Source organism: Psammomys obesus, unplaced genomic scaffold (assembly GCF_907164565.1).
Source record: "Psammomys obesus unplaced genomic scaffold, mPsaObe1.curated_primary_1811, whole genome shotgun sequence".
Taxonomy (NCBI): domain Eukaryota; kingdom Metazoa; phylum Chordata; class Mammalia; order Rodentia; family Muridae; genus Psammomys; species Psammomys obesus.
The window spans coordinates 22,140,978-22,154,581 of record NW_026592118.1 but is presented as its reverse complement, the minus strand read 5'-3'; the positions used below and the strand labels follow the sequence as shown (position 1 = coordinate 22,154,581).

General features: G+C 36.4%; 1 protein-coding gene across 1 annotated transcript in view; it reads left to right on the top strand.

Moving 5' to 3' along the window:
• Sema3a (semaphorin 3A) overlaps positions 1–13,604 on the top strand; it is a 175,792-nt gene that overhangs the window by 30,285 nt on the left and 131,903 nt on the right. The window contains exon 4 of the mRNA XM_055612906.1: positions 5,521–5,640. Within this exon, the coding sequence (XP_055468881.1) occupies positions 5,521–5,640 (120 nt within the window). The remainder of the gene's footprint in view (positions 1–5,520; positions 5,641–13,604) is intronic.

The following is a 13,604-nucleotide window of genomic DNA, read 5'->3' as shown; positions in this document are numbered from 1 at the left end:
AAAGAAAGAAAGAAAGAAAGAAAGAAAGAAAGAAAGAAAGAAAGAAAAGAAGAAAGGTATTGACTATCCCTATGGAATATTTACTTGTATAGGAAGTCTAATGCCTCCTATCTGCCTACCTGTGTTGTGGTTCAAAAGCTCACTATAGTGAGGATATAAATTTACTAAGAGATATGTATGAACACTTAATGGTTATTAACTATAAAATGTCCTTTCTTATGTTGGACATGAATGGCTTGTAACCAAAAGAAAATTGAGCTTGATAGAAAACAGTGCAGATGGAAGAAGGGAGGTTATAACAAGGACACCAGAGTCCTCTAAACGCGGGCTTTCTTTGTGTCTCTTCTTCCTGCACTAGAAAGACAGTTGGCATCTCACTTTTGCATGATGAATTCTTTATGATAAAGGTGTATAAGTTAGAAGTCACAGATTCAATATTAGATGGTTAATACAAAAATTAGAACATAGTTGGGTATCAGTTTTATGAGATAAATCTCTTTGAAGAAGAGATTTCCAACATCCTCTAGTGAATGTGTGTAGCATTAAGAAGAAATGATTGAGGATGATCAGCTCACAGCTGCAAAAGAACAATTTAAGAAGGGAAAAAGCAAAAGCGTTGTTGCTAGATAAGTAAGGGACAACTTAAATAGAAGGAGGGATAAATGAGTGACAGGAACAATCTCACGGATTACTGCTTTGGCATGAACCTTCGAGCATGCGGCCAGCTTGCCAAATAAATGGACCAGTGAAAAGAGAGTCAATGGATTAACTTCAGGAATTAAGCTTATTAATGGATTTTCCTGCAGAGCGCATCCACCCATCCTGATAGGCAGAGATTCCTTTGCTTTCCCAGCTGCTGGGTTATACAGTAAAACAATTCCACACAAACTGCTGATGACACAGGGACTATTGATTTTTCCTTTAAAACGAATTGTCATTGACCTGAGGCAGTGCTACTCTAGCCCCATTCATTCGGGACTGATTTATTTAAAGCAGCACATGTTTGCTTGATTTAATCATGAACTGAATATATTTGAATAGGGATTGTTCGTGATCACAGTCTCCTCCCCATTTTTTTAGCTGCTTCTTTATTTAGATTAAGATTTCACTATTTCATCCATAATTTAAGAACAGGGAAGGAGGTAATTGGAACTGAAGGTAAATTACATTCTTTTGTAGAAAGCGTAATGATCGGAAGTTAGTTAAAAACACCTCGATTCTGTTCTAATTTTCATGCCTGGAGCAGTTGTTTTGACAGATGGATGGGCTTTATTTTTGTAACAGTCCAGGAGAAGTCTGCAACAGTCTACTCGGTGCTAATGTATCTGTATCTGTTATGTTTGTTTTTGAATCATTCTGCTTTCAGCTCCTATATCTGTTTCAAAGATAGATATTTTCTTTACATTTATACTTTGGGATAATATTTGTATGCATAATTCCTCTATTCATGTGATCCAAAAAGGCTAGAGTCCCCTAAAACTCAAATTCAGACAGCTTGTCATAAAGGATGATTTATCAAGGTTCCTCAGGTGTGGGCTTGGGTTCTGATTGGATTATAACTGCTCTTACTTCTAAACTAACGATTGTGGGGTGCTATTGATCTGAAGGTCCTCTTGATTAACTAACTCTCAGGATGTCAACTTGTTACCAAATTCATCTGTGTATATCAACCTAAGTTTCAAAAAGGATCAAGGTTTGAAAAATGAATTCATTTTGAGCTGACCGCACTGTCTTTATTGCGTTGTAAATCCGCCAGTGTGGAGCAAAGCAATGCGGTAGTTTAATGCCAAAAAGTACATTACATTCTGAGATTTGAGAAACGTCATGGTTCAAGGAAAGGTCAGAAACACTCCTCTTCTGTCTCCCCAGAGCAGCAATGTGTGAAGTGTGTTTCCTCTCGCTGCCACGCTTCCGTCTAGTTTAGTGAAAGGTCCAGGCAGCCTCGGAGCGAAATGAATATCCTGTTTGGAACACTCACGAAGCTTGCCCGCCACAGATTATAAAAGGAAGGCAATTGAATGACTGGATTGATGCACTGTTATGGAGACACTCTTTTAAGAAGAGATCCTTTCTAAGATGTCTTTCAGGTTTTGGGTTCCTTTCTGTTCAGTTATTTCTGTTTTCCTCCTCCATTGCTGGTGAGAGTTCTTCCTTTGGCTGTTTTCAAACCGATCTTGAAAGTATTTCCTTCCATTCCTTTGTTTTCCTACAACCATCTTTTTACCCTCTAAGCCCAAGAAATTGCTCCCCACTTTATTTGCATCAACCTTTACTTTGAAAATAATACTAAGGTAGCCTCAGGGCCTGGCAAACAGTACACTGCCGACTGGGAGAGTTCAGTGGGGAAATTAAAGAGATCTTTCTAGGCTTTGGGCCAAGAGGGTGGGGCTCCATTTTTCTGTAACTCAGATAGACTCACTTGTTATCAGCACACTCAGTCAGACCCTTTGCCAGGTTTCTCAGCTAGAGTCCTATGATTGATTTTGTTCCAGCAGCTTTGCAGAAGAATGGTTGTCAGAGGCTTGTGGTTCCCTATTTAACAGTTAATAGAGAACAAATTGAGAATTTGATATTCAATGAAGTCCAATTTTGTGGGTTTCAAGGACTTAGAGAGTTTTTCCTGTGTTAATTATAACCTGCTAGTTTCTTTAGAAAGAGAGATTTAGTCACTGGTAAATTGTTAATTGGTTATCTGATCTATAAAAAATAACGAACTCACAAAAGCTATGGCATTAAAATCCATAACAGTGGCAAAGGTAATATGACCCTTCCTTTGTGCTTACAAGTATTTGTACTCATAATTATGTTTTCCTTTTATACCATAAAGAGACGGAGTCTATTTTTAAATTGTTAGGAGGTATTAGATGTGAATAATGGAACTAGAGAAGTTAAATTTGCATGCAAAATGGGATATGAGTCTTCTGCCTGCAGACCAGCTAGATCTCTTCTGAAGTGAGCAAGGCATTCCTCTGAGTCAAATACTGTTACTTACTGGACTATCCATTTGCTTACCCATGTATGCACAGCCAATATCTTGATTTTGACATATGGTACCAGAACTCATTGTTTATCATCTTAACTGTGATAATATTTAGCCCACATTGAGGGATGGCTGTAAAAGCAGAATATGTGGCCACCTACATGTTTCAAAGCAAAAAAAGTTCTCAAACTTCCTCCTTTGAAAATTACTTTTTTTTTTTTTTCATTTTGAGGAGTACAAATATATCCTGTGGGCAAACCCATGAATACTTCACTTGTAAATGAATTTGTCAGATGTTTTCTTTCTCTAACCTCCTTCCTCTGTATCTGCATTCATGTTGTGTCATGTAAGTGAAGAAGGAGAAACTGATACAGAATGAAGTCTGTACTTCAAGAATAGGGGAAGCTAATTATTTATTATCTATCTATCTATCTATCTATCTATCTATCTATCTATCTATCTATTTACATTTTACTCACTTTGTATCCCAGCTATAGCTCCCTCTTATCCCCTCCCATTTTGCCCTTCCTCCCCTTTTCTCCCAAGCCCCTCCCCCAGTCCACTGATAGAGGAGGTCCTCCTCCCCTTCCATCTGACCCTAATCTATCAGGTCTCATCAGGACTGGCTGCATTGTCTTCCTTTGTGGCTTGGTAAGGCTGTCCCCTACCCCCATCAGGGGTCTTTTCTGAGACTGATAATCCAAACAAGAATCATTCATGGAGATAACCTAAAACCCCTGTATAGATGTACCCCATGCAGCTCAGTTCCCAAGTGGGTTCCCTAGTAAGAGGAACAGGGGCTGTCTCTGACATGGACTCAGTGGGAAGCTACCTTTTATCTGCTTCAGAGCAATTCTGAACAGGAACTACTCTGTTCAAAGTGAGTGAGGAAGGCGATGCCCGTTAAGCTAGGAAATCTTTCCTGATAACAGAATTATTTGCAAAATCAGTTGATATCAGAGCATAATTTTATGCCTTGTTTGACAACAAACAAACAAACAAAACATTCTGGATCTATTTAACAAAACAGTCAAAGATATAGTATTTTTATTGTAGTTCTTACTTCCACAAATTTCGCATCATTGTTAAGAAAGAATGAGAACTCACATCTGAAACTTATATTTTGTTTTAGCTAAGTCTAATTCATCTTTGGAGAAGTATTTTCAAAGGACAACATCAGGTTTCCCCCTTGTACAATCAGATAGAATGAACAGCAGGCACTTTCTTAAATTTAAACGTCAATTATTCTGCTGGAGTCGCCTGTTCCTTATTTTATGGGCCAATGGAGTTAAGACCCAAGTCATCAGCTGCAAGTCCTAGATGCAAATGTCATGTGGAAATGTACTCAGCATGTTCTAACACTCCAGTTATAAACTCTAACTGACTGCATGAGTCCAGATGCATTTGGAGTTCACACCTGAGAAGCCACGGGTCACACTGGAAGCTTTGAGGCCATCACACACTTAGGAACGTAAGAATCAACTTGGTTCTCCCTTTTGTGAGCCAACCTCATTTACACAGTAGTCTGCCCTGAGAGTTTACCTGCGCTTTTGATTACAGTTCCAGGGCTTACTTTCAAATATTCAACTGAAAAATAACCAACTCAGAAACTATGAACAACCTAGAAAAACATCTTTCAGTATACTTTTATCACGTAGCTTACAAATGCATACTCCTTACAAAGTCAGCCTTGCACTAACGATGATTAGCTTCATCATGTCTTTTATTTGTGTTCCCATTTTCTAAATGTAAACCCAGAAGTCATTTTTGTAAGAAGACTTTCACCATCATCTTGTTTGAGTAATTTGTTATCTAGAGAGTTTGTCACTGTCTGCACTGTGGCAAAAGTCATGCATAATCCATGGCAACCCAGAACTTTTTATTCTATTAGGTAGGAATGTTTTAGAAATAGTTTTAGTGAAAAATTATGGAAGGGTATATGTCTTATCCAGTATTACTGTTGCTGAGATGAAGCACCATGACCAAAGCAATTTGGAAAAGAAAAGGTTTATTTGGCTTACACTTCCTCATCACTGTTCATTCTTGAAGGAAATCAGGGCAGGAACCTGGAGGCAGGAGCTAATGGAAGGGTCATGGAAGAGTCCTGTTTATTGGCTTGTTCACCATTGCTTGCTCAGCCTGCTTTCCTATAAAACTCAGAACCACCAGCCCAAGGGTGGCACCACTTACCATGGACTGTGCCTCCCCCATCAATGACTAATTAAGATAATGCCCTACAGGCTAGCTTATATGCCAATCTGATGGAAATATGTTCTCAATTGAGGTTCCGTCTTCTCAGAGAACTATAGCTTGTGCCAGACTGATATAAAACTAGCACACTATGTTATATTTATTTCCTCAACGTTTAAGGATTTTATATTTTAGTATATGCATTGCTGTGAACGAAATAACAAAATTATAAATGAGCCCTAATAATTGGGAAAGGGGTGCATACAAACTCCGTCTTAGCATGCCCAACACCCTGGATTCTTCAGTTAGGCTGGCTGCTAGAACTAACTGGTTTGTCTTTTGTTTTACAGAAAGAATGTGCTAATTTCATCAAGGTCCTTAAGGCTTATAATCAGACTCACTTGTACGCCTGTGGAACTGGGGCTTTTCATCCAATTTGCACCTATATTGAAGTTGGACACCATCCTGAGGTAAAGCTGACTTACAAAAATGCTTTCGTTCCTGCCTCCTTCCAGTTCAAATGCTTCATTGCTAATTTCATCAGCTCATTTAGCTTCTTGTTCAGTATTCATGGGGGCCTACTTCAGATTTGGATGCTGTTATTCATTTTAGTTTGCGGACATAAAACAATGAGTCTATCACGCAACAAGAAGTATGAGACAAGAGAGGGGAAGAAAACACTTGTTCTCACACTGGATTGCAGAGTCATCCTCTTTGTATGTGAGACCAGTGTAGGCAAGCTGAACAACTACTCCTTTCTCCTTTATTTGTGTTTGCTAGCTTTCCCTGCCGTATCTTCCTCAGTCAAAGGTCTCTGCTTCCTACTGTTTTGTTGTCATTGTTGTTGTTTTGTTAGTTTGTCTTATTTTTTATTGTTGTCCTTTTCTGCCTCTGAATTAAGAAGAATCTTTTTTATACATAAGTTCAAGGATGAACTCTCCCTTTTGGGTTCTTGCTTTGTTAGGTTTTGCTTTTTATATTTGTGATTGTTACATTGGCATAGAAAAGACAAAATACATTTTGCTCTACCAAAAGATGTTGTAGAGAGAAACTTCAGTGAGAGAATTATAGCTAAGTAAATTTAAACCAAAATTAAAATAAGATCTTGCTAATATTGCAAGTGGTGTGTTGAATTTGGTTTCTCAGTCGCCTCAATTATAAGTACTGTTGTCATTCTTGGCACTAACTCTTCAGAACAAGTGTTCATGCGGTGAAAAAAAAATGATCTGTGAAAGAATTTTCTTCCAAATTGGAATATAGAAATGCTCAACAAATAAAGAATTTGTTCACAGATTACTTCTGGAATCCTAAAGATAAGACCAAATTTACATGTCAGCCACTTATATCTTAAGCTGTAGACTCCTGCTGCATTTTCTTAAGGTGTCCTATGAGATGGGAATGTGTTGCATTGATTCCAGAGACAAGAAAGCCAAACATTTCAAGCTTTTTCTTCTTTATATAAGACAACACATTGCAGGCTGTGTTTCCAAATCTAAAACTATGTATGCTGTTGCTTTCCTGGTGGCTCTAGAGAATTTAAAACACTTTCATGAGGACTCCTCCGCGTAGGTAAATTATATGCCTGTGCCCAGCTACTCTTGTATCTCTCTTTCTCCTTTCCTCAGAAGCACATTTGAAATACGTGTCGATATGGACACAGTGCTTCATCATACTATGGTTTTTAGGAAGGAGGTCCTCTAAGTTTCACATTGAGGAAATTACAAGTCAGTTCATACACGTGGCCCTGGAGAAAATACACATAATATGTTTAGTCACCTCTGATTAAATAATTGTCCCCATGCTACCATCCCAAACGCTGAACTGCTGACATCAATAAGGGGTCTTAAAAGCTGGGCCCATCGTGTTGCACATGTTGTACTTGGAGTCACAATGTTCCCGATGGGCAGAACACAATAATGCAATTGTGCTTCCAAGAACCTCCTGCCTCAGAGAAGCAGAAAACCATGGATTGTGGTATCACAATAGGCTTCTTATCTCACTCCACAAACTACCAGCTGTGAAACACTGGAAAAGTTACCTGATGAGACATGATACGCTAGAGTCATATGGAAGGGGAGGAAGACCTCCTCTATCAGTGGACTTAGAGAGGGGAATGGGAAGAGATGAGGTAGGGATGGTGGGATTGGGAGGAAATAAGGGAGGGAGCTGCAGCTGGGATACAAAATGGATAAACTGTAATTAATATTAAAAAAGATTTTGCAAAAAAAAAAACAAAACAAAAAAGTTACTTAACATCTCATAGTCTCTGCTCAAAATATCTAAATATCTAAATAAATAGATAAATAAACAAACAAACTATCCTTGCCTAGGCATCCACATATGTTGAATGAGAGTTATGTTGACCTATTAGCTGAAATTACCTTTCACCCTCCTAACATTCAGTGCTAGACAAACTCAAAACATCCAATCTCATTGTTAAAGCTTATCTTTCTTATGGCCTCAGACTTCAGTGTTTTCAACACCCTTTTACTCAGCTTTAGCTGCTCCATGTAGAAGTAGTTGTTTATTTTATTGCATCTATGTTTCTAATGTAGATAATTGGAATGAAGATTTTTGAGCTCTGATGGGTCATCGTTGCTGAAAACCAATACCTAATGCTCAAAAATATAAATTTGTCTCAGATTTGAAGCCTTGGCTGTGCGTCTTGTTAGTAATTGCCACCTTACCCCTTATTTACAACTCACCTCATCTGTGCTTATAAATAATGCCACTAGGATTTCCTTACTGTTCGTGTACTTATCTTAAATCATCCATCTTCAAAATCTGAGACTTTCACTACTTTGGTATTTATTTATGCTAAAATTCTACACATCATTTCTACATTCATCATTTTTCCTACAATGATGCCTCCACCTCGTCTATAATTGCTGCTTTATTTTATTAATAAAGTATTATCTTTCTTGCCAACTGTACATTGCTGTTCTTTGGGTGGGCTGTTAGGAGAGTGAAGGGCTACAGTCCATTTGCTCAGCTCCCCTCCACTGAAATAATAAATAAGCTTAGGTTCCTATGTGAGTTCCTTTGTGATGACATATTGAGGTGCAAGTTTTTTTTTTTTTTTTTTTTTTTTTTTCCTGAGAATTTCAGAGTTTTGAGACAGGTCCACCTTAAGTTGCTCAGTGATTTTGGTTTGCATGAAGACTATAAATTATGAAATACCATTCCAGAGTAGGGGGTCAGAAAGAAGATGATTATACAATTACCTGGAGAATTTGGAGCAGTCTAGACAGGCAATCTAGGAAATTCTGGAAAAGATATTATCAGGAGAGCTTGTCTAGACTACATCAAATTTAATTTTCAATGCTTAAGCTGCCTTCTGAGACAATCTGCTTTAAATTGATCTATACTATTACTTAAAATGCTACCCTTGGCTTTAACCAATTTTGCTGTTTATGGAGCTGAGAAAAAGAGACAATGTGCACTTTATACTGTTAGAGAATGACACTAATGGAAAGCCTGGAAGAGGAAAACATAAAAGAGCCACAGGGAGGGAGTCTGGGAATGTTGGACTAAGATTCACACACTCATGGATTTGGAAAATACAGACTTTTGAAAGCTGTTTCTAAAGTAACATTTATGTTTTATAAGATTATAACATAATTAACCTTCTTTCCCTTTTCCTTCCTCTCCCCAAACCCATTTCCTACACCCAATCCCCTGTTCTCTTTCAAATTCATCCCCTTTTCCTTTAGCTATAGAGTTGTTTACTTACACATTTTAGGTTAGAAATTACATGCCTATTTTTTAATAGCTGTCCTATGCTACAAAAACAGTGAAACATAATTTCATTATATGATTTTTTAGTGTTTTAGACTACTACTATATGTATGAAAAGAGGGATCTTCACTTTTAGCATCTGTAAAGATTATCAGCAACAATGCCATAGGTAACTTCTGCTCTGCAATATACCTGTCTTAAAGTATCCTAGTTTCCGAGCTTCTGGACATTCCAACATTAGAAAAGTGCATATGGACAGAACATCTTTATAATAGAATGCCACAGAAGTTAAGACACTACTTTTGATAAAAATGCAAGGCCGCATTCATCATTTAATAGTTTTGAATCTTAAAGGAGAGAATTATGACTAGCTATTTCTAGTAATAAAATACTTTTCAAAATACCATCAAGTTTAGCCTTATAGTTATAAAACTAGACTCTTCTTCTTCTAGCATTTAGATAGCTATGTACTGTTGAATAGTGCCTTCTAAAAATCTAGTTTTTCTGTCTAGTGAATGCCTTTGACCACACACAGTATGTCATTGATTGCTGTATTAAACAGATTTTCTGTTTCCTGTGGTACATTTGGGAATTGGTAGACATATTAATTAACTCCAGCTCTGTAAGATATGTGTCAGTCAATTCTTGGGCATCTGCCAATAGCCCTTGACACAGCAGATAACTGCCAACAAGGTCACATGCCTCATACACATGTGTACGTTTGTCATAAAACTCCTGCAGAGTTCACGGAGGGAGTGATTCAGACTAGTGCACAGATGAGCTTGGAGTTGTAGTTCCAACATCTCTGCCATTCAAATGAAAATTGTGAGTCATCCTTTAGAGGCTAGCTATTCCCAAATGGCTTATAGTATATGGTATTTCCCCTTCAAATTTACATCTGTTAATAAAAGTGTATATATATATATATATATATATATATATATATATACTTAGAAAGAGTATAGCTTTTTGAAGAAGTCTCTGGGTATAGTCTCAAATTCTAAATGGGTCTCTTCTATGTACTGGCAGGAATCCTGAAAAAAGATGGACACAGATGTTGCTGGATAGTATTAACTCTATAAATACTCTCATAATGTCATGGTCTCAATTTATAATAGAAACAAGCAGACATTAAGAAAAGCAATGAGGCTTCATGGCCATCTCTCAGGTCACTTTGGCAGTAACAGCCAATGTTTCTGTGCAGGAAATAAAATTGTCTAGTTTTTCCCTTTTGTTATGAAGGGGAATTTGTTTTATATGAAAGTCTGCAGCATTGATGTTATTTAAATAGCATGTAGTGCTCTGTCAATTACTTGATTTCTGGTTCACTTATCTTTCTCATTTGTTTTTTTTCTGTTTGCTCTAGTGAAGCACTGATTTATTTCTAACAAACATATGAGTAAACTAATTTCAAAATGTTTTCGTATTACCTTTCCCTATTCCTTTACCTTGGAGGCAGTATTTGGCTTGTAATAAGCAAACCCTGGTGAGAAAGTCGGAGTTCTTTTTCAGTTTCTTCCCAGATGTTCATTATCTCTGTGAGAGGTGATCTGTTCTTCCTTTTCACTATTGACCTGAGCTATATCGTATTAGGGTTAAGTCCTTTATTGTGTCTATTTTTTTTCTTTAGGCTTTTGAATAATTGAATCATGTAAAGAAATTGACCTTTGTGTTTTACTATTTAATAAACAATACTTCCATTTTATCTTAAATCAACATTTAAAATCATGTGCTATTTGTACTTGAAAAACTTTCCAGTTCTTATATCCTGAGAGAACTTAATGGAACCATGAGTTTCTCTAAAAACTACATACTATCAGCAAGACTCTTTCTCAAAATTAATAGGACCTGAGACTGAGTTAGGAAGTAGAGTAACATGAATTTTGATGACACAAACCTAGAAGAAACCTTCAAAGCTGGTAAAAATAAGATAACCTAAATTAGCATTATCCATATGCTTATTTCAGATGCTTCTAATCACATAATTGGACCTGACTAATTTTTTTTAAAAGTTCATAGCTTTGATCTTAACATTATTTTATTTTCTATCATTTATTTATTCAATTAAAATGTATTTTTTCTCACAGTATTTCACAAGTTTTATTCTTGTGGCAGATACAATACAAAAATTAACATTTAGTTAATAATTTGCAGATTATTTAATTGATGTTAATTAAATGGTTCATTTGTTATGAGCAAAAAGCATTGGATAAAATTAAAGTTTTCTTAAGTCAAAATTGATAAAATAATACTATGACTTATCACTTATTAAGAAAAATACTACCTCATAATCATAAAAAAGTATAAATATTGGTATCCTCATTTGTGTGAGATCTTTGAGGTTCTAAGTGCCAAGAATACTCTTTTAATTTTCTTATGCTAATGAAAAGCAAAGGCTGACTTGTCTTAGCCAGTGTTTTATTGCTTTGAAGAGACACCATGACCACAGCAGCTCTTATAAGAAATAAAGCACTTATTTGCGGCTTGCTTATAGTTTCAGAGGTTTAGTCTCTCATCATCACGACATGGAGCAAGGCAGCACACAGACAGACATGGTACTGGAGAGGTAGCTCAGAGTATTTTGTAATGCACTGAAATCAGGCAATGGTTTACATCTGTGCTCAAAACCTGCATCATGAAAAGATGACCCGCAGGACGAAGAACTGAAATGACTAATACTGTTTTACGATACTGGGTCAGATGTAACTTTCCTATATTTGTATTTCAAAAAACACTCCACGCATATCTAGTTTGTACCAGGTGACAGGTGCAGATAAAGAGACAGTTGAAGTAAGCAAGGGCTGGCACCTTCAAACTGGAGTCTGAAATATGAATGACATGGGGAGAGTTGTAGGAGGTAGTGTAGGCAGTGTGGACAATGGCTGGAAGGACAGAGGTGAAAAAGACAGTCTACAGGGAAAGGGAAAATAGCACAGGAGATGTGGTACATTTCAAGTACGGAAGCTGGAAATTACATTAAAGACTGAGTTGAGGAAAACTAATTGAGAGCTTTGTGGGATTTTACCAGGAGAGTGATATTATTGCCCCATTCACACAGAAATATATGTCTGGGGCATAAATTAGGAGAGAAAGTGAGTAAGCCAAATGTGCATTTTGAGACGATTTTGGTACAGCAAAGGTCCTGTACCAACTGAAGGAAACCTAAAATGAGACCAGCTGGAAGACACTGAACAAATTTTGAGAATCTCAAAGGAAAACAAGAAATCAAAACAGCCTTCAGATTTCATAAATTAGTGAAGAGTAACTGAGAGGACAACGCTTATATTTTATAGTGGGAAGGTGGGCTTCGAATTTTCTTGTGATAATTAGGCAAAGCTTCTTTGTAGATCCCATATCCTCAATTTCTGCTCCAGAGTATATGAATAAAGACCATACATATTTTCTAAAACAGTAAGCTGCTACGTACAAATGTATTGGAAATTCCTAACCTTGACATATACAAAAAAAAAAAAAAAAAAAAAAAAAAAAAAAAGAGTAAGGCATACTTGGAAATCCAGAGAGAGCTTATGTAATGCCTACTGTGAATACAATGCAAAATCATTCTATTTTAAAAATTCCCTAAAATAAACAAAAACTTATCAGACAAGTATATTTAATATATATCACTAAAATTAGTGATTTTTCATTGAAACTTACTGTCATAATGTCTGTTTTACGTTTGTGCCTTTGAAACATTTAAGGAATGTTGTTCATATCAACTTCTAGTTAATCTGCTCAGTTTATCTCTGGTTAGAATGACTAATACAATTGTTTTACTTATTAATATCAGTGTCGACCAGACCTGACATATTGAATGACTTTCATCAACATTAAAATATTTGATTTTCACTGCCCTGAGATGTAAACATTTCTCCATTTTTCCTTTGAGGAAACAGGCTCAGAAGGGATCCAAGAAGTTACCTTTCATCACATACTGAGAAAATGATTTTCCTCAACGTTGTGGCATATGGCCTTTCCAATGGCATCAATACTATACGCCACCGGTAGAATGCTATGCCATGTGTTCATTAACATTCAAGTCTGTGTCATTTCAAAACACTGCATTTTAAGTTAGTGTACCCCCAATTACATTATAAGAAGACACTCGAAAACACGAGTCAGTGCTTGGTGCGGAAAAGTTGACAGTTCTTGTCAATTTGGAAAAATTCCATGGCAGTGACAACTTCACAGAGTCCCTTAATAGATTATAAAGATGAAATAATCAGGGTGTGTTATTTTTATAAAACAAATATGATGGTAGCTACAGTTACAGCTTCATCTGGTGATAGGCATTGTCTTTGTAGATAGATAACCTTAGGGATTAGGCAGATAAAACCTATATTTTTTCTTATTCCTCCACAGACACACTCAAATGTGACTATTCTGTGACACATCATCTGTTTCTACCAGAGAGAGAAACATCAGACTCTATAACAGTAACGGAAGTGTGTTGCAAACTGGTAATTGATACAAACTTTGATGAGCTTTCCAACACTTCAGATAAATTCATCATAAAGAGTTGCTTTCTAATATTTTAACAATAAAATTCTAAGGACTTCAAAGAAAAATTCTTTTACCAGTTTATACTTGGAAAAAAATCTGCCATAATATTTGTTTTTAATGTAGCAGTCTAAGAGACAGATAATATTGAATTTTATATGGTATCCAAATTACTAAGTAACAGTATGTAGTCATA